The sequence below is a fragment of the Pygoscelis adeliae genome, unplaced genomic scaffold (genome assembly GCF_000699105.1).
Source record: "Pygoscelis adeliae isolate BGI_AS28 unplaced genomic scaffold, ASM69910v1 Scaffold307, whole genome shotgun sequence".
Classification (NCBI taxonomy): Eukaryota; Metazoa; Chordata; class Aves; order Sphenisciformes; family Spheniscidae; genus Pygoscelis; species Pygoscelis adeliae.
The window spans coordinates 987-23,217 of record NW_008825110.1 but is presented as its reverse complement, the minus strand read 5'-3'; the positions used below and the strand labels follow the sequence as shown (position 1 = coordinate 23,217).

General features: G+C 42.4%; 1 protein-coding gene across 1 annotated transcript; it reads left to right on the top strand.

Moving 5' to 3' along the window:
• Nucleotides 1-17,071: 17,071 nt before the first annotated feature.
• Nucleotides 17,072-22,102, top strand: LOC103920229 (uncharacterized protein PF11_0207-like). Its single transcript, XM_009327914.1, is given in 6 exon segments — nucleotides 17,072-17,119; nucleotides 18,409-18,549; nucleotides 18,912-19,027; nucleotides 19,561-19,768; nucleotides 19,867-20,457; nucleotides 21,812-22,102. Coding segments are annotated over 6 exon segments (1,395 nt in total).
• Nucleotides 22,103-22,231: the final 129 nt, after the last annotated feature.

Below are 22,231 nucleotides of genomic sequence, written 5' to 3'. Positions count from 1 at the left end.
TGCTCTGAAGCTGCAGGATGCTGCACAATAAAATATTTAATGAATATCACACTTAGTTTTTAAAAGGCTAGAATAGCATCAAGTGAAAGGCCAAACAGTCAGAGAAGCCCAAATAGGAAGGAACAACTTTGAAATCACAGGGTATGATCCAGAGAGTACTTATATTCCAAAAACATTAGGGTATTGCTCAAAATGATTGAAGTATCACCTTCCTGCTTCTGACTTCAATAGAATTCCTATGTACCTCAAATAACAAAAGTTCTGCCTGACATGTTGGGTTACAGTACTTTATAAACACAGTTACAGAACCTTGAAATCAATACAGAGCTGTAAAGAATTGTGTTGTACAATAAGAATGATATTTCCAAGTCCCATGAGCACTAGCTCTTAATACATCACTAGAGAGAGCGAGGTATAATAAATAATCTTGAGCTTGATTCTGTTGTTAACTGTAGCCTGCTCTTGCAGAGGTGCAAATGTAAGTTTTCTCCCTTTCACAAATTGCTTGTGTCAAAGCACACAGTCTTTCCATCTCTTTTTTATCTGACTTTAATGAGTGTTACGTACAACTTAGCTACACAGAATATGGCCTAGCCCTAAACAGTATCAGTTCCTTGCAACTAAGATGCATGCTAGAGTTGATATAGCTTTAATACCTTAAAATTACTCCTGTCCCGAAGACTGAATTGTACTGAGTTAAAACTGAGGTCTTACATAAGAAAATATATTTGTCCTTTGGAGGACAGAGAAAAATTTCAAAAATTGGGTCAATCTTTTGTCCAGTGAAATTGATAGCAGTACTACCAGTCTTCTGGGACTGTAAGACTGTGTATCAACCAGAATTCATGAGTGTAATACTCTCCTTGTGTGGGGTGCAGATCATCAGAAGCATCCCAAAGGGGAAGGATTTATCTTTCACTAAGTTCAGTAGATGTTGAGGAGTTTTAGTCCCTTAATAGATTAGGTCTAATGAATAACGCTTACTGTGCTCCTGTTGACCATGGTCATGGAGCTTAAACTAATCTCAGAAACAGACTTTGGGGCATGGAATTGTGTGGGCTAGGATAAATATTATTTGAATAAGATTGTGTAAAACAGTTGATCTGTGACACAGCTGTTGAAGCCATTGTCAGAATCTTTGCCATTTTTAGCAATTATATCATTATAAAGCTGCCAACTGTGCAGTGCTTGCTAGTAGCATTCCGGATTCTGGAATCCTGTACCAAATAGTCATCTCCAGTGAACGTCTTGCTCACTTTGCCTCTACAACTAAAAGTACTTTATGTTGAGAGACTATTTTCATGCGGTACAACAACTCTTCTTGTGCTCTGCCCATCTGCAGAGAGTGTCCTGCAGAACAGGGTATTTGCTTTTGGTAGAACAGATTCCCCACTGCTTGGATTGCAGCCCTTGGAGCGATCGACACAATTACAAATTTTCTTCCCATTCTAGGAGAGAGAAATCAGTGAAATATGTGAAAGCCATCCCACTTGAGGGAAATTTGCAGGAAGACAGAAATTAGGTACTGTGAGAAGAGGATTATGGCTGGAGTCAAGCAAGGTTAAGGAGTGAGGAGGGGCTGTAGAAATTGTTTATATTAATGTCTTCACATGGATGAGAGCAGCTGGAGCAACTGCAAGAGTCATACTGAAAGTTTCCTAAATGATGCCAGAATAGCCTGCTCATTTATCTGTCATCCACCTGGCCCCTTCAAGACACACTCATAGTTCAACAATGAACTGCCAATCAAATAGACTTTTTGAAAAGACAGTGAAAAAAAATGGAGGATAGCAAGGATCAAAATGGTTGAGCTAGGATTTTTGTATCTATTCCCACAGATTCTTCCCTTCAAACTCATCCTGATTTCCTCCACACTGACTTCAGGAACTAGTGAGATGAACTAGTGAGAACAGAGCTTCTTCCCAGCTCTGTTCTCTGTATGAAAATATTTTCAACTGGTTTTATTTTCCTCAGGCATTTTGACAAGACTGAAGAGGAAAAAATGCAGAAGAGAAGCAGAGAGGTGAAGAAAGAGTGAGCTGCTTAGTGAATTAATGGTGGTCCACAGGATCTTTCATCTTCCTGCTTAGAATTAATTTAGCTTTGGTGGTAGTTAAGTGGGATTTATATGATAGGCTGTGTCTTTTAAGGCAATTAATTTACACAAGCTTAGACATTTCCGAAGGAACCATTACAGCCTTAGTTGTCCCTTCTGTTTAGCTTCTTCAAGGGAATGCAAGCAGGAAATCAGCATTGCAATTGGGAGTGGACCTATCACTTGAGGTAGCCTGGACTGGGATAGGTATAGGTGCAAAAATTTGAGGATAGTTTGCACTCCTGCAGGTTCAAAGATAAATGAAGATTTTACTTTGCAGTGCTCTATGGCATTCTTTATAGGACTAATGGGGACAGAAAAGACAGTCTTACTGTTAAAATTAATTTTTCCAAAAGTAAGACTTTGTGCATAAAATCTCTCCTAGTTGACTTTAAAGTCAATAAATGGAATATATGTTCCTGGTAGTTTCAGTAGGTAATATAACTATTCCTATGAGACTAGGACTAGGATTTGCTTCTTCCAACTTATTAAGAGTGCTAAGTGAGCAGGATCATAAACCTATTCAGGTTAATGGAACAATTTCCATTGCCTTTAATGTATCTTGCTTCAGTGCACTGCAGAGGCCATAACAGTGATCTCCAAAAAGAAAGTTGAAATGTAGTACAGATACAAAGACAGAGTCAACTTACTGGGTACAGAAAAATATATCTTCTGCATTCCTGGGTGTGTGAGAGACAATTTAGAAATTAGCATTTATTTATTTGAACATCACAGAAATTAAAAGAACATTTAAGACTCTTTGGCTTTAAGATTCCACTTATGGAATCACACAGAATGGCTTGAGGTTGGAAGGAACCTCTTGAGATTGTCTACGCTGACCCCTGCTCTTGAATCATTGTCAGCTAGACCAGCTTGCTCAGTGTTCGGTCAGGTTTTGAATATTTCCAAAGATATTCAATATCCAAAGGTATTCAAGGACTACACAACATAGCTGGGCAACCTGTTCCTGTGTTTGACTACCCTTACAGTAAAAAGGAGGGGGGTTATTTTTAAACAGAATTTTCTGTAATTGAATGTATGCCTGTTACACAACTGAGAATTGTCTGACTCTGTTTTCTTTATTCAGACATTCATACCCATGAACAAGATCCTCCCTGAACCTTCTCTTTTTAAGGCTAAACAAACCCAGATCTCTCAGCCTCTCCTCGTATAAAAGATGCTCCATTCCCTTAATCATCTTAGTGGCCCTTTGCTGGAATTGCTCCAGCATGTCCACATAGTTCTTGTGCTGGAGTCCAGAACTGAACATGTATCCCAGATGTGATCTCACCAGTGCTGAGTAGAGGGTAATAACTTCCTTGATCTTCTGGCAACACTTTTCTTAGTGCAGTCCTGGGTGCTGTTGATCTTCTTTGCTGCAAGGGTACATTTCTGCAAAGTACCCTTTCATCTTCAACTTTTCCATGAGGACTCCTACATTCTTTTTTTTGCAAAGTTTCTTTCCAGCTGGTTGCTCCCCTGCATGTACAGATACTTGAGATTATTCTTTCCCAGGTACAGGATGTTGCATTTCTCTTTATTGAGCTTCATGAGGTTTCTCTCTGCCCACTTCTTCAGCCTGTCAAGGTCCCTCTGAATGGTGGCACAACCAACAGGTGTATCAATCAGTCCTCCCAATTTTGTATCAACCATCTGCAAAATTGCTGAGGGTGCACTCTGCCCATTGTCCAAGTCATTACTGAAAATGTTAAACTGCATTGTTCTTATTATCGACCCCTGAGGTACACTTCTATTGACTGTCCTCCAGCTGGACTTTATGCTGCTGATCAGAACTCTCTGAGACCATCAATTCAGCCATTTTTTCAGTCCCTACACCCACACGTCCTTGAGATAGATGTGATAAAATATTAGTTTGCAGCGTGACAAAACTGGACGGGAAGGGTAGTGGGATGGGGGATGGACAAAGTGAACAGTATTCTTGGATTTAGCAAGCCAAGGGGGAAAAAGGCTAGGTTAGACAGCTGAAAATAATTCCCATTAGTATTAGTGGCTAGATGGCAGATGAGACATAAAGAGAGATTATTGAAGCTGTAGGACTTAAGAGATTTGAAAATCCATTAAACAAGACATTAGAGAAAGACAGAATGAGAAGTCTTGCAAAGTGCAAAGATTCAGACTTGAATGATGAAGCAAACATTTCTTTTGGACTCTGCTCTCTGTGATTATTTCATCACAAGGATCAACTATTCTTAGTGTCGCTTGCTATTAAGATCAAGGAAAAAGACTGTGTTAAGGAGATAGAAACTAGAGAAATGGAAAAAATAGGAAGTGCGGTAACGTAAGGAAAAGACTGTAAGGAAAAACAGGCTTAAAACAAAGTGTTAGTGGTAGTGAACTGGAAAAGCCTGCTGGAAAAGATTCTGATTGACAGAGCTAGTGAAAGAGGAGAGGGACAATAAAACAGCTGAGCTTCACAGGCTTAACTTAATCCCTCCCCAAGGTAGGGGACAAGTTAGCTACAAATTCCATGTCCACAGGAGTGTAGGAACTTTGGACATGATCTGTTGCCTAAGGATAGGTGTCTAGTGCTATTTGAGACATTCAGGTCATCCGCACAGGGCTGGCAAATACAATACAGAAACTATGAAAGAACTCTGCAGTACTGGACTGACACCAGCATGTCTGATGGAATAGCATCAGATGTTTAGGCATTTGAATCAGTCTTCCATCATGTAGTCTGGGAGGTGGGAGCTCCACTGTTTTAGAAATGGAATATCCCTGGTTTGTTATAGATGCACCTGAATAGGCCTAGAGCTCCTGCCATGCTGCACGCAACAGTGTAACTCAACAAGATGTTTTTCCCGTGAGCTTGCAAGATGATTCTGCTGCAGAAGACATCCTCATGTCATATCTGCAACCTTTCTGCACAATAATCTGCCTTGAGTTACCACACCCACACCTGTGAGTTCACAGGTGGCATGTTCTAAACAGTGACACCCTTAAACTTTCTTCTGAAACCTGTTTTCCTTCATGTAAACCCAAAAATTCAGAATTCTTTAGGCTAGAAACCTAACTCCTGCACTCAAGGGATATTAGAAGTTACAATCTTGATTCTATCACATGGTGGACCTTGATACTGAAGAGGCAGGTGAGGTCTCACACCATTCCCTGGACCTGTATTTTCTAGCCACTGCCTTCTTCCTACTTACCTCCATGTTTGTAGGACAAACCTGCAAACATATTTATACATGCCTAGACAAACGTCACAGCTTATCCTGTAGCTCTTCCTCCATTCTTTGTGTTCATGTCACTTAAAGAGTTTGAAGATTATGTAGTTCATTGACAACAAGACCACAGCAGGCTTCTGACTGTTAACTGCTATGAATACTGTAAGAAACATGTTTTTGGAAGATCCACTGGAAATTAGCAGATAGATATATAACATAATCCCTAAGAGTCTGGAAGAGGAGATGATCAGATAGACAGTAATTCACAGGGATGTGTATCTGATCAATACAGCCAAGTTTTTACACCTAAGCTTCTCAACCATATATCCTTTTAGTTGATGAAACAACTATAATTACTCTCTTACTCTATCATGCATAACTGGACCATGAGTAAGATAGTGATTTTTTTGGCCTGAGGAAGAAGAGATAGGATAAAACAGGAAGAGTCCCCACAGCTTTGTCCTAGACAGTGAGCCCTGTAATTCTGAGTGAATGTGCTAAGTGAAAAAATATTTTTATGATAGAAATATTTGCCCTTATTATGCTATTTTTGCATAGTGTGATGTCCGAGTAGAACAGAGATAAGCAATTTCGGTGTTATAAATCTACTGTCTTTAGCACAGTTTAATGTTTGCCTGAATTTTTCCCTGCCGGCCAGCAATACTGTAGAATTAAAAACAGGTAATGAGATTGCTTGAAAGTTAAACTTAAAGAGCTACCCTGGTAAGTGAACAGCCGTTTCTAGTCATTTTTCAGTCAGGGAGTGACAAAAATATCTGTCTTGCCTACATAGATAATCTTCAGCAACCTGCAAAATATCACTGCTCTCCATTGTCAAAGTACATTTGCAAACAGCTATTGCAATTAGTTCTAAATTGGTGAATGTCTTCTAAATGTGGTGAATTGGAGAATAATTGTCTAATTACTAATTAAAGGAATATCTTGCAACCTTTCCATGGTACAGAACATTAGAGAAAAATTAGGTGCTGATACCTCTCTCCCTTGATATAGTGAGTTGATGATGACATGTCCACACTCCAGGTATCAGTGGCATGTCTAAGTTTGAATAATGACAATGTTGGCACGGTGTCTGAAGTCTTACCACTCCCAGGAGAGATTTAAAGTCATTCCTTTGATCCTGCAGATCGAAGGTACATACACACGGACTACTCCTCTGGAGGAAAAAAACCCTACTTTTGTTTGGCCTTCTCAGACCTGTGTGGTATATGAGTGCATATGACCATAACAAGAGGTACAAGAGATAGTTAGCATCATTCATCATTTTCAGCCACTGCAGTGGAGGATGATAGGTAACAAAAGCAAATGTATTCCCTAGCAAATAATATTTCAGCAAATCTATTGCATATTTTACTGGCAAGCACATCTTTTACAGTGACAGAATTCTCTTGGGAACAGTCTTATAAATAAGAGGATGTTCCTCTCCATTAACATTTTAAGATATAATTACTTCAGTTCCCAGTTTCATGGCATAGGTCTGCAGGATGAAGCATCTTTGAAGGTCGAGGCTGCACTAAACAGAATAGCTACAATAGCTATTGCTTGAGAGTTTTCAAGATTTCACCCGTAATGTCTTAAGTGCAGCCAGGTCAATGCCTGTGTAACATATTCCCAAACATGTCTTGTTAGCATGAGCTAAGACATTCTGCACATACACCGACATTGTAGATGTACCCTTAGGCAGTATGGAGGAGAAAGATGAACAAGATGAGAAGGGGACAGGAAGAAGAATGGAAAAAGGACAGAGTGACCAGGCAGTGCCTGAAACAGTTAGCTCTTTTAACCAGTACCTATGCTGAATGCTAGTATCCTGTACTAAGCTCTTGTACATGCTTCTGCATCAGATTTTGTGTTCACTTTTCTTACTCCATACTACAGGACCTCAAGTTGATGCAAATGCCTGTGAAATGTGCAATGTCCTATGTCCTTTGAGCTATGAATTACTGCAGAAACTCTATTCCTATGTAATTAGCTAGTCAGGAGAAGAGGTGAGTACAGATGCCCCTTATCTATGAAACTGTAGGTCTTCTTGTCAGTTTTGTAAGGCTCACAGCACTTTTTGATTTACTGGGCAGCTGGAATGACTGGAACTATTTTCAGCACACTGCTGAATAATGTGACACTTTCTGCTTTCAAACGTTTTGTTGAATCTTATGTTGGAGGGAATAAGTATGAGAAGGAAGAAGTTTTATCAAAGTCAGTAGAGTGTAACAACCCCTCCTTTTCACAAAGAAGATACATGAAATAGGACAAAATTTATAACATAGCAGAAAAGTGCCCCTTTCCCCACTCAGACCATCACATCAGTTATTCTCTCTTTCCTTTGCTTGTCCACTTTCTGACCTAGTGAAGACTTTCTGATGAGCTGTGCTGTGCTATAAAACAGCCTGCTTGTGAAAAAATATCTTGCTCTGATCCTTGAAGATGTATACTATGGCCTGCATTGGCTCCAAGCAGGATTGTGTATAATGCCATTTTCCCTAAAGGGGAACTTTGCAACTGCAGCTGTAGTGTTATGGCATTCTTTTAGTATCCTTTTAGCCAAAATGGTGAGATATAGTTTGGTTTGGTGGGTGGGAAATCAAGTGGGAGTTGGCTGCTGGCAGTGAATATGTGGATGACCTTCTTTGCTAGAAGGTGACATTGCTGAGTAATGTCCAGATTCTTTCCTGTAAAGCTGCCTTCTAGCCAGTTGGTGTCCAGGCCATACTGTTGCTTGGGTTATTCCACTTCAGCTACAGGAATTTTTACTTCTATTTGTTGAACTTCATGAGGTTTCTGCCACAGGTACCCTGCACTGTATTGACCATTCCGCTCAATTTGATATCATCTACAGTCTTGTTGAAGGCACATTAACCAATACGAAGCACCGACTGTTGGAACAAGGTTGTTCTGAAGGTCAGTGCCCTGAGTCACTACAAATACAGGTGCTTGACAGGAAAATTAGTTTTGCTTACTTCTAAGCTAAAAAACAGTGGTGAGTTTAAGCCAGTGATCTGACTAGCTCACAAAAAGGAATTTTTTGTTTAGTGATGTCTTGTACATTTCAGTTTAAACTTCACTGTGCTTTAGAAAAATCTGTAATTGAAATTAAATTAGTATTATTAAAGATGGAGACAATGCACTAGTTAACAGAGCAGACACGATTCATAAATCCTTAGGAAGGATAATCATATGGCTATTTAGAGGACTTAAATCAAGAATACATTTGATTCTAGTCCTGTGTAACCTACGAACATGTTTTATGACACAGATTATTTTTTTCAAAATCCAGTACAACATACACTGCTTTATGGCTGTGATGAAGAACAATCTGGGGGTTTTATGTGTATTTGAAAAGACTGCTCATAATTCCCATTTTCATAAACCATAGCAGTAGGAAGCCGTTTTTCTTCCTGCATAGAAGGGGCTCTGAAGATTAATTCGTTGATAATTATAAAACGTTGGAGTTTTTTTCTGATAATGCTATTATAGCAACACTATTATTTTGCATAACAATACATATAATTTATAATCATGTCAGAAAGAAAATGGAATTGCTTTAAATCTTCCCTTCTAAAAATGGAATGTAAATGAGTGCATTCATTGCAATATTGTTGAAGGTAAAAAAAACCTTATTACTATTGTATGTTGAATTGTTCATCAGTCAGTAACTCTGCCTAAATAAAGAACATGTTATTTGTTAGAAATACAAATTTATTATTTTTTGTCATTGTCTCAGGGGATGATATTTTATGAGAACTAGTGACCTTCTATAAGGTATACTAGCAAATATGAACATCTGAGTATTTCTGAGTTTGTTTTCATTCTAAAGCTGTGATGTGTCATGAAACTCTCATATGTGGCGTGCTCTATCATAGGGAATAATTTGTACATTTCTGTAAAAACATAAATTAGAAAATTAATTTTGATCCCAAGGAATTTACCACCTCAATGTATCATTAGAAAGGGGTATCAGATCTGGCTGCTATTGCAATTTATGTACAAAAAATTTTAATGGATGAATCCTCTGCACATAGAAACAATAAAGCTATTTCACGAGACTTTTTATTCTTTTTTTTTTTTTTTTAGAACTTAAAGGGATTTCTTGAAACATGAGAGAATACATTACCTAGTCATCTGGGCTGACTATGCCAAAGGCAGTCATATTTTTGGTATGGCAAAGCCCTACAGGTAATCTACAATTCAGAACTGGTGGAGGTGTAATGGTAGAGGAAGAAAACTTTGTGTGAGAGCAAAAGCTTCATAACAATCATTTTTCTTTTATGAACTTAAAGAAGCTGCTTTTCCAAGCTCCTTCACAATTTCAAAAAAAGTAAGTTTTAAAGTTTGGAAATACCCTATTACATGTTGGAGGGTGTTGTAGCAAAACAGAAAATATATTGTTTTCACTTTTTAAATTTTACTTCTCTTCCTCTGCAGAGAAAAAAAATATTCTGCTGAAATTAACTCCTTGGGTCTAGCACTTGTTAAATGACTTATCTCCCTGCAGCCTCTGAAAGAATGTCTTTGAACTACCTCCCAATTCTCTATTGCCAGAAGGAATCAGTCACTATTGTTGGTGTGGGAAAAGCAATTTCTTGCATCCTAATATGGTGTGGTAATGTTGTAACACTCTGTTGTGGTTTAACTTCAGCCGGCAACTGAGCACCACACAGCCGCTTGCTCATTCCCCCCACCCCCAGTGGGATGGGGGAGAGAATTGGAAGAGTAAAAGTAAAAAAACTCGTGGGTTGAGATAAAAACAGTTTAATAATTGAAATTAAAATAATAATAATATACAAAGCAAGTGATGCACAATGCAATTGCTCACCACCCACCGACCAATGCCCAGCCAGTCCCCAAGCAGCCCCCCCCCCCGGCCAGCATTCCCCCAGTTTATATACTGAGCATGACGTCACATGGTATGGAATATCCCTTTGGCCAGTTTGAGTCAGCTGTCCTGGCTGTGCCCCCTCCCCGCTTCTTGTGCACCTCCAGCCTTCTCAGTCTACCAGTAGAGCATGGGAAGCTGAAAAGTCCTTGACTAGTGTAAGCACTGCTCAGCAACAACTAAAACATCGGTGTGTTATCAACATTATTCTCATACTAAATCCAAAACACAGCACTGTACCAGCTACTAGGAAGGAAATTAACTCTACCCCTGCCAAAACCAGGACAGCCAGATAGGATTCACCTAAAGCTCTGTGAAGAACTGGCCAATGTGACCACAGGGGAGTTATCAGTCAACTATGAAACGCCGTGACGGGCAAGGGAGGCTCCTGACAGATGGGGGAAAAAGCTAACACTACACCCATTTAAAAAAAAAAAAAATGGGGAGACCTGGTGAACCATAGGCTGGTCAGCCTCACCTCAGTCCCTGGAATGTTCATGGAATACTTTCTTGTGGAATCCATTTTCAAACACAAGCAGAACAAGAAGGAGTCAGGAAAAGTCAATGCAAATTTACCAAGGTCAAATGATCAATCTGATTGCCTTCTAGGATGAAATGAGTAGCTATGTGGAAGAGGGAAGAGTGGTGGATTTAATCTCCCTTGACATTAGTAAGACTTCAGACCTACCCTCCTTCAGCTTTCATGTAAGAATGCTGTGGAAGTATGACCTGGCTAAACAGACCACTAGTTGTGTTGGCAGAACTAATCATGTTCAAAGCTTGATATCTGGCCAGAGGCGTGGAGTACCCAGGGGTCAGTAATGACTGTCAGGTCATAAAAGCTCTAATAGCCTGTAACTGTCTTCCTGTCAGGGCCCTGAATGCATCCCCCAGCTGCTGGGGACTGAGCTGCCTGGTTTCAGGGCAAACTGTGCAGCTAGTGGCCTTGAGAGAATGAGCTAAAATAAGCCTCAGTAGAGACTTCCCCTACACAGCTTGACAAAGAAGCCACAGCGAAGATTTCACTCATCTTCACCTGGGAATTGCTTTTAAGTTGACAATCTTGCCCTTTATTCCCACCTGAGCTACACTGCAGCAGCATTTGCAGCCGTGCCTTGTACACCATTGATCCAAACTGTGACCTGAGGACTTGATTTCCTGGCTTCATCTGCGACTGGCCTTCTCAGTATAGACTTGCCTGGCAATTACTGGATTGTGACAGACTCTGGTTCCAGTCTCCATATGCGATCTAGACCCTCACTGACTAACTAAACTTCTTAGCCTGACCTCAGACTTTCCTCATCATTATGGACTTCTCTGGTGATCTGAACTGTTGGCTGAACCTGACTGCTGTCACCGGATCTCCTCTGCTTGCCTTGTTCAGGTACTGTGGGACTGTCCCCTTGTCAATGAAGCCTGCCTTGTTACCATTCTCCAGTCCAAGCTCCCTTCCCCTTTTCAGCCAGCACCTATTTTTGCTGCTTAATCATCCCGATTACAGGAGCCACTACAAAGGTGACCTGGTAAACATACCGACAAAGAAGAATATCTCCTTTGAGACACCTCTGATAAGTTCAGCCAAAACCTCTTTGATGAGGGGCAGTTGGCAGAACAAAGAGACCCTGATGGATGCAGGACAAAGAAACTGTGATAAAGAACTGACCTTCCAGGAAAATAGGAGTCAGCAACAACTATTCTAGGCACTGATGTCCTATGCCCACTTATGTATCTACACCAAAAAGGTATAAAAAAATAACTCATTGCCTATGCAAAATTAACCTCTCTGCAGGAGCTTCCCTGCCTGAGATCTCCCAGACAGACCGGACCCTTGCTGGGGAAGCCTGGCTGACTCCAGACTCTGTGATGTGAATCATCTTTGAAGTGAGACTTTTGTTGTTGACTAGCCCCACTCCTGGAAGCATTTTCCTGAGTGTCATAATAGTAACACCTCACCATCCCGATTACAGGAGCCACTACAAAGGTGACCTGGTAAACATACCGACAAAGAAGAATATCTCCTTTGAGACACCTCTGATAAGTTCAGCCAAAACCTCTTTGATGAGGGGCAGTTGGCAGAACAAAGAGACCCTGATGGATGCAGGACAAAGAAACTGTGATAAAGAACTGACCTTCCAGGAAAATAGGAGTCAGCAACAACTATTCTAGGCACTGATGTCCTATGCCCACTTATGTATCTACACCAAAAAGGTATAAAAAAATAACTCATTGCCTATGCAAAATTAACCTCTCTGCAGGAGCTTCCCTGCCTGAGATCTCCCAGACAGACCGGACCCTTGCTGGGGAAGCCTGGCTGACTCCAGACTCTGTGATGTGAATCATCTTTGAAGTGAGACTTTTGTTGTTGACTAGCCCCACTCCTGGAAGCATTTTCCTGAGTGTCATAATAGTAACACCTCACATAAATATATGTATAGACATGCATACAGGTAAAGGTTTATAAGTATATACTTGCTTCAGTAGTTGTGCCTGCCTGACAGGCATTATTGATTTATAGCTGTTTACTAATATCAGCACTGCCTTGAAGGCGGCAAGTGTCTAGGTTTTATTTCATAGTCCTTATAAAGTTAATAAAACTATTTTTTGGGAAAAAGAAATAGTGGAAAGACCTCACAAAGCCAGAATACTTTTCTGGATTAATCAGAAGTTTAGGAGATTTGTCCTGCTGGAAATCTTCCTAGCATTTCTGCTGATTTACACACCATAATAAAATTTCAACTGCACCTGAAGAGTCCCTTCTAGCTCTACAAACATAAAATGACATGTTATACCTTTGTAGGAACTGAGAAATCAATGTTAAGTGTCAGGTCCACCAAAGCCTGAAGGTTTCACCTTTAAATTGTATTGAAATCCAGAACATTTCAATACCACATTCATTTGCTGATCTAAAGCAAGACAACTGGCTAATGAGGAGGGATCAGTCACAGACATAAGAAGAGGCTGTGTGAGTAGCATAAGAACTAAAGTGCCAAACTAATGACCCAGAGTTATATTGTGTTTCACTAGAATTGATCTAGCCCTTGATTTCAGTAAGGAATCATATTTCCAGGCCATAATTTTTTGAAAGCTCTAGCTTTCAGTTGTCATAAGTGACCTGGTAGCTTACCTGCATTGTCCTTTAGAGATACGGGTTCCCTTGGAACAGCTGCAGGGAAAATGCACATGTGCTCCTCCCAACCAGCCACTGGTGCATCCAAGAGGATATCTTTTTAAATCAATACAAAACATCTCAAGGCAAAGCTCCTGGACATGGCACTTGATGTGCGTTTCATGGAATGATTTAGTTTTGTGTGCCAGCAACAGTAATTGCAGATTTAGTAAATTACTCAATTCTATCATCTTGACTAATGAAAATGATTGCACAACTACAAAAGAATTGTGACTTGGACCTGCCCATTCTCTCATGCATTTCAAACACCAATGTTACTTGTCAGCAAGAGCACGCTATAGAAAGAAGCAAGTATGCTAAGATGCTTGTAATTATCATTTGTACATAAAAGCCTCACTGTGTTCCAGGGCACTAGCACTCTACAATTATTTCAATCTCTGGACCAGGCAGAGAAAAAATGGAAATGATTCTTATCTCTGCCTTCTAGGCTAAGAAAAATAGTTAAATTTATTTTGCACCATGTAAAAATAGTGAAACAAAATTAACTGTTCCTCCTATAATTAAGTGCAACATTGCTCATAGGCTTTTTATCATTGTTAGGTCACCTGTACATGTTTTTCCTATTTCATTAGTAAAAAGCATTTCTACCCATTTTCTGTTTGACCTGTGTTACTGAGTACCCCCTTCTGTTTCTTACAGAGAACTGACTATTGCAAAGGGCTTAAAGTCCAGTTTTGCTCATACCTCCCCCTCCATGCAAAAGTAGTATTAACATCCTGGAGAATTTCCAGTGTATGGCCAACAAGTTGATTAGTGTACAAGATGATTAGGTGGCATATGACATACAAGAAGAATCTAAGCTGTTTTCCTTTGGCTTGGAGAGAAGAAAGCTAAGGGCAGGTGGGGGGGAGTGTAATTGCACTCTTTCACTACCTAAAAAGGTGGATGTAGAGAAATAGAGACAGTGCATGCCATAGTAAGAGGGAATGGCTACAAGTTGCAGGAATATAAGGAAAAAAAATTGCCCTTGAGGGTCCTACAGAGCTAGAACAGTGGCCCAGAAAGACTGTAGAATCTCCATCCTTGGAGGTTTCCGACTATCAACTGGGCAAGGCCCTAAGCAACCTCTTCTAGGTTAAAAACTGATCTTGCTTTGAGTTGGAGGTTGGGTCAGAGACCCCCCCGGATATTCCTTCAGGCAAAAATTATTCTGTGATTCTATGAAATAGTCTCCTCATTGGCAAAGAGCTCAAAGCATAGTCTGGGCACAACACTTCAGTACTACTTTTTGCTATAAAGATCCCATTGGATTTCTTTTATGTTGGGCAAAGTGAAAATAACTACTGTAAAGTAGTCCCTGTCTTAAAGCCTCCAGTATGTACAGCTATGACACACACACAAAAAAGGCAGGAGGATACACGCAGAGAAGGGTGATGTTATTTACTCGAGGATCATTAGAGTAGTACAAGGTTACTGACAGAGGCAGAATTAGAAACTGTGAAACGTACTAATGAACAACATACTGGGGCAAAAAAGTTCTTTCTTTATGCTGTTAAAATGCTACACTTCTCTCATAATTATAATTAAAAATACAAATTCTCCAATGTAATAATTTGCTCATGACCTGATACAGACATTTCTGTACAGTCATTAACAACAACAGTTGTAACTATTGGACTTGCCAATGAGAGTTTCATTAGCATGGCTTGGAGATATGAGTACCCTGTACCTCCGAGAGATCTGTTTTCATTGTGCCTCTATGCTTGCTTGTATGTATATGTATAAATTAACCAGAAAAATTTTGCTTGTTTAAGAACAACGTAAATGACTTGTGCATTTAATTGTAAATCTTTGCTTTTAGCTAAACTGAGGGAAGGAGGGATCACCACTGTAGATCTAAACATATGTTTTCATGGGGGAGGGCAAAATCTGGCATATTCGCATCTTACTATAGTAGTTTGGGTCAGGATCTCTAAAGTTTATATTATGCAGCACTTTCTTGAAGAGATGTGCATACACAGAGCTGAAAAGATAGTAATTTCTTCTGGGACAGGTTCTGATCCATGCATATTGTTTAATCAAATTTATTGTTAGTAGAGAGAAGTTCTGAGAGGCCAAGGATATTGCTGCAGCTCCTTTACTTGCTTAATGCTTATGTGCTGGAGACGGCAAGCTCTAGCGTCTCAAAACATTCTGATCAGTGCCAAACAGCAAGGCTGCTATTCTAAGGCATTTCTTGTACCAGCACTCAGATTTCCACAAAAAGACAGTTCCACCGCCTTAGCAAGTCCTGACTGTAAAATTACTGCCTGTGCTAGCATGTAGCTCTCATGTACCCCATAAATAAATAATAATAAAAAAATAACCCAGTGAATTAGAGTTTTGCAGTCAGGGGTATAATTGTGAGTTTTGTCAAGCTTCTCAAATTAACTCGAACAAAGTACTATCTGAGAAAATCCATGTCAAGAATAAAGTAGCAGCTAAGAGAGTGAAGAAAAGAAAGAAGAGGAAAATCTCTAATGAATTTGAAGACTTCACACCATACACATGCATTACGTATTTCCAAAATATTATAGCTGTTTCAATGTCAATTAGATTACCTTTATTTTCCCCGTAAATCATTGTCTTTGAATGCTCCATTTTCATTTTCCTTCCCTAGGTCTTAGCAGTGCAGTAATGCAATTATAAACAAAGCTAGATCTTCATAATTTATGAAAAAATGAAGCTTGCAAACTGATTCTCATTACCCTGATCTGCCTATTATCAATCCTATTCAACAAATAACCTTTTTTTCTTTTTATCTTTTTTCAATTAGTAGGGCTCTACTGTGCCGTGGGGCAAATTTGGTACCCCAGAAAAGATGAGGATGCTGCAAGTTCCATGCTCCCAGATCCAAACAGTAGTGAGGCTGAGAACATATTCCCAGTTGGAACAAACACAATGTGTATACATTTGTACAACACATATACATGTACGTATATGTACACAAATACTTATAGCAACCACACAGATCAGCCCAGACAAACATACTCAGTAGTCACACAAACACCAAAAGCCTCCTGTTCACCTCTCTGGCAGATCAGGATGAAGGTCTGTTACATGTATAAAATCTGGATCCCTCATGTAGCTGGGCCTACACAGTCTACTCAGCAGCTGGCCCCTGGATCCCAGTCTCCCCAGTTGCTGGCATATATGAACCCCAGAGACATGCAACCCATCTCCAGTTACCAGTACAGACCTCCTTATTCACATACAGACACACAGACAGAGCTCTCCAGCAGTCAGTCAGGACCTCTTGGTCACTCTGGTAGTAAACTCCATCAGTGGCCTTGCCTTCAAAGACAGACACACACACTTGACTCTCAGGTCACTTCACCTACTCAGCAACTACTCCAGCTTGGTATTCACCAGTGATCATACACTCACATACCTTCACTTTCTCCACTTGCTGGCACCATGGACATGTGGGCCCTCTGACCCATGGTCCTACTTCAATTGTCATCCCTTGAATTAGTTCACTTATACAAGAAATGAATATGACAAACCGGGGCTCAAACCCCTTTGGCCCAGACTAGCCTATCATGTATTCACTTATTCACCAGTCAGGTCATAACGTTTCATAACTTATAACCCCTAACTCTTGATTCATGCACCTGTGAGCGAAAAAAAAAAAAAAGAGAAAAAAGGAATTAGTACCTAGCCAATGGTGAGAGTGGTCAGCTGTCTTCCTCCATCATGGTGTGGGTGTCCCCTGTATCACACCAGGAAGCATGAACGCCTCAGCAGTCCAGCTGCTTCTGACTCCAAAAGCTTTTTGGGTAAGCTAATGTTTTGTTTTATACCTTCCAGCTTGGTGGTTTGGTCTATAGCTTGTCCATAAGTTAGTGGATTCTGATGAAACTGCGAGACAAAAGACAATAGCTGCAGGAGCCAGCAATTTGTAGGGCTGCATAAGGGCAGCCCTTTAGCTCTTTCTGGCCACCTGTCTCAGGTGTCCCTGAGCAATTGAAGGGGAGGGCTGGTGATCATTGGTCACAGCTATTGCCCTCATGGCCTGGTTGCTCTGTGCCTGTGGTCTCTGATCACTGTTTGACCCACCACCATAGCTGTCACCATCAAAGCTGTCACAGTACCAGTGAGGTGATAACTTCATCATTAGCAGGAGCAAAACAGGACTCTGCTCCACTGCTGCAGGAACCTCCTCCCTAGGGACCTGCTCCCTCTCCTCCCTTTCTCAGTAAGAGGGCCAGGAGTAAATAAAAGGAGGTGCCTGGCTCAGAAGACTTCCTTGTGATGGTTGCACAGTTCCCTAGCCCCTTGTCTGCTAGCCCACCAGACACTGCTAGGGCACTGCTCCCAGCGCACACTGGTGAACCAGAACAGGAGTGAAGGTTCAGGAGGAGCTGGGGTAAGGCTGTAGGTAACCCCACTTGTGTATCGTGGTCCTCAGTCCCCACAGCAAATATCTGTAAGGGTCTTGTGGTGGTCTCCAAACATTTTTTGAGCCCACACCCCCAGTATATGTATATTTAGTAGTTAATAATTATATACATATACTACTGAAGTTCTAGTGCGTTCTTCCCACACCCCAGTGCATGCATGCACTCCACTTTGGAGACCACTGCACTGGAACATTGTGAGCCAGGAGCCTGTCTCTGACTGTCGATTACAGATGCAAAGAGCAGAAGGTGCAAAGAGCAGAAGATGCAAAACCCTTTCTCCGACACTCTCCTGGCCTCCAGCAGTTGGGGACTTGATGCTCTTAGGTCAGATGGGGTGCCTTTCAACCAGCTCTTCCCAGGCTGGAGAGACTTGATAAAGCAAGGGTAGGGTGGGCAGGTGACCTGCCAGATAGGGACCAAGTAGGGACACTGGGGATGGGGACAGGACAGGGGAGGGGACAGGGGTGAGGACAAAGCACTTGTGGGGATAGAGCAGCTGTGGGGACCAAGGACAGTGATGAGGACGGGGATGGGAACAGGGATGAGGACAGAGCACCTGCCTGGGTGACACTCATCAACAGGATGCAGAAGGGGAGAAGGAGGAGGTGACAGAGCAGGCATAAGAGAAGAAGGAGGTGACAGAGGAGGTGTTGGAGGGTGTGAAGGGGGAGGCAGAAGAAGAAGCAGAAGAGGAGAAGAAGGAAGAAACAGAGGAGGCGACAGAGGAGGTAGAAGAGGAAAAGAAGGAGGCTACAGAGGAGTCAACTGAGGATTCAGAATAGGAAAAGAAGGCAGTGACAAAGGAGGTGACAGAGGGCATCACAGAAGATGTGACATAGGAGAAGAAGGAGGCGATGGAGGAGGCAACAAAGGAAGCAAAAGAAAACAAGAAGGAGGCGATGGAGGAACTGATGGAGGAGGCGACGAAGGAGGGTTGGAGGAGGCAGACGAAAAGAAGGATGTGATGGAGGAGGTGAAGAAGGAGGCGACAAAGGAGGCAATGGAGAAGGCGATGGATAGGGCGATGGATGAGGCAATAAAGAAGGCTAATGAGGAGGTGACAAAGGAAGCAGAAGAGGAAAAGAAGGAGGAAATGGAAGAGGCAATGGAGGAGGCGGCAGAGGAGGAAGCAGAGGAGAAGAAAGAGGTGACAGAGGAGGCAGAAAAGGATAAGAAGGAGGCGACTGAGAGGTCAGAAGAGAAGAAGAAGGAGGCAATAGCAAAGGCAGAAGAGGAGAAGGAGGAGGCAATGGAGGAAGCAGAAGAGGATAAGGAGGCAATGGTGTAGGCGACAGAGGAGGCAGAAAAAGAGAAGTAGGCAATGGCAGAGGCAGAAGAGAAGAAGGAGGCGATGGAGGAGGCAAGGGAGGAGGCGAGGGAGGGGCAGAAGAGGAGAAGAATAACTAAATGGAGGAGGCAACAGAGGAGTCAACTGAGGAAGCAGAGGAGGAGAAGCAGGACATGATGGAGGAGGGGACAGAGGAGGCAGAAGAAAAGAAGGAGGATGCGATGGAGGAGGTGAAGGACGAGATGACAAAGGATGCAGAAGAGTAACAGAAGGAGGCAACAGAGGAAGTGATGGAGGAAGCGGCGGAGGAGACAGAAGAGGAGACGAATGAGGCAACAGGGAAGGTGACAGAGAAGGTGACCCAGGAGGTGATGGAGGAAGCGATGGAGGAGGAGATGGAGGAGGCAGAAGATGAGAAGAAGGAGGTGATGGAGGAGGCGACTAAGGAGGCGACAGAGGAGGAGGTGACAGAGGAATAAAAGAAGAAAAAGGCAACAGAGGAGGCAACAGAGCATGTGATGGAGGAAAGAGAAGAGGATAAGAAGGAGGTGATAGAGGAGGTGAAGCAGGAGGAAACAGAGGAGGCAAAAGAGGAGGCGACAGATGGGAAGAAGGAGCCTATGGAGGAGGTGACGGAGGAGACAGAAGAGAACAAGGAGGCAATGAAGGTGGTGATGGAGGAGGAAATGGAGGAGGCAGAAGAGGAGAAGAAGGCGACAGAGGAGGCAACGGTGGAGGTGACAGAAGAGACAATGTAGGAGGCATTAGAGGAGAAGAAGGAGAAATGGAGGAGGCAACAAAGGAAGTGAGAGAGAAGGCAGAATAAAAGGAGGAGGTGATGGAGGAGGCAGAGAAGGAGAAGAAGGAGGTGACAGAGGAATCAACAGAGGAGGCAAGAGAGGAGGCAACAGAGGAGGCAGAAGAGGAGAAGATGCAGGTGGTGGGGGAGGTGACAGACGAGGCGACAGAGGAAGCAATGTACAAGGCAGAAGAGGAGACTGAGGAGGCGACAGACGAGCTAACGGAGGAGGTGACAAAGAAGGTGAAGGAGGAGGTGACAAAGGAAGTGAAGGAGGAGGCAACAAAGGAGGCAGAAGAGGAGAAGATGGAGGCGTCAGAGGAGGCAATGAAGGAGGTGTTGGAGGATGCGAAGGGGAAGGCAGAAGAGGAGAAGAAAGAGCCGATGGAGGAGGCAATGAACAAGGTAACAGAGGAGGCGAGGAAGAAGGTGAAGCAGGAGGTGAGAAAAGAGGCAGAAGAGAAGAAGAAGGAGGCATCAGAGGGGGCAACGAAGGAGGTATTGGAGGAATCAACGGGGGAGGCAGAAGATGAGGCAGAAGGGGAGAAGAAGGAGGCAACGGAGGAGGTGACAGAGAAGGCAATGGAGGAGGTGACGGAGGAAGAGGAGAAGGAGGTGACAGAGGAGGCAACGGAGGAGGCAGAAAAAGAGAAGGAAGAAATGAAGGAGGCAGAAGAGGAGAAGGAGACGGCGATGGAGGAGGCGAAGGAGGAGGCAGAAGAGAAGAAGAAGGAAGTGATGAAAGAGGTGACAGAGGAGGTGATGGAGGAGGCAGAAAAGGAAAAGAAAGATGCAACAGAGGAGGCAATGGAAGAGGCAAAGGAGGATTAGAAGGACGCAACGGAAGAGTGTCCTGGGATAGAGTTAATTTTCTTCCTAGTAGCTGGTACAGTGCTGTGTTTTGGATTTAGTATGAGAATAATATTGATAACACACTGCTGTTTTAGTTGTTGCTAAGTAGTGCTTACACTAGTCAAGGACTTTACAGCTGACCCAAACTGGCCAAAGGGATATTCCATACCATATGACGTCATGCTCAGTATATAAACTGCGTTGGCTGGGGGGTGGCAACCACTGCTCAGGAACTGGCTGGGCATTGGTCAGCGGGTGGTGAGCAGTTGCATTGTGCACCACTTATTTTGCATATTTTTATCATTTTGTTATTATTATTATTATTATTTCATTTCCTTTTCTGTCCTATTAAACTGTCTTTATCTCAAACCATGAATTTTACTTTTTTCCCCCAATTCTCTCCCCAGTCCCACCAGGGTGAGAGGGGACTGGGCTGTGTGGTGTTTAGCTGCCTTCCAGGTTAAAACACAACAGTCCTTTTGGCACCCAATGTGGGGCACGAAGGGTTGAGATAGCGACAGATATGACCAGAGTGTGTTAAGCCAAATTTGTCATAAGCATTCATTATACTGGTTTAATAGTCGCTGGTCACAATGTTGATTAATTTACTCTCAAATTTGTGTTATGTAATGCCTTACATGCAGTATATATTCCCTGTTGTGCTGTTTATCACCTCTCGGAGCTGGATCAAGGATATCATTTTTCTGAACTGTGTAAGCCTGGTTTATGATATGATAAAATTATTGGTCATGAGTCTAATCTGGTACTTGTACTCGGCATTGCTGTCATCTCCGCACCCCAGGAGACACCTTTTAGAAATTATTAACAATTACACACTTTACTTTTTCTCCTTGGGGAACCAATCTAGGGGGAAGACGGGAGGGACACTTTCCCCCACCCCTTCACCTTCGCTTTCTCCTTCAGGCTGGTTACAACAGCTCTTGAAAACTTTAAATATCCTTGGGATGTTCAAACCACCATGTTCCTATTCCTACGTCTCCTTCCTGAAAAATTAGTAGAATATTTGGAAAAAGTATGCTGTCACCCTGGCAACTCCAGAGAGACACAAATCACTGCAATGTGCTGGGGCCTGGCCCATGCTTACCGAGCCCTGTTCAACACTATTCAGTACCCTCAAGGGGAAGAGAAGGTCTCTGGGTCTGACGACAAAATGACAGGTATTGCGGCTACTCCAACCCCCACAACAGGCACTGCGGCTCAACCAGAAAACCAATCTGTGCCACTATCAGTTGCCCCTGTACACAAGAATAAGTACACAAAAGAATCAGATGACTTAGTAAGGGGTAAAGATGAAGCAGGGCCATCAAGAGAAAAGGCGGAGGAAGAGGCAGAACCCATAAACGAGGAGGCTGCAGTAACAAAGAGAAGGCGGATGGGGAACCCCGGGGGAAAGACGTGAAGGCGGAAGTGATGGCAAAAAAGCAGGGTAGGGGGCAGTGAGAGGTGGTACAAAAAAAGAGAAGGGAGCTGCGGTGGCGGCAAACGAGAGAAGGCAGCGGCAGGGGGGCGGAACAAGAGGAGGGGTCAG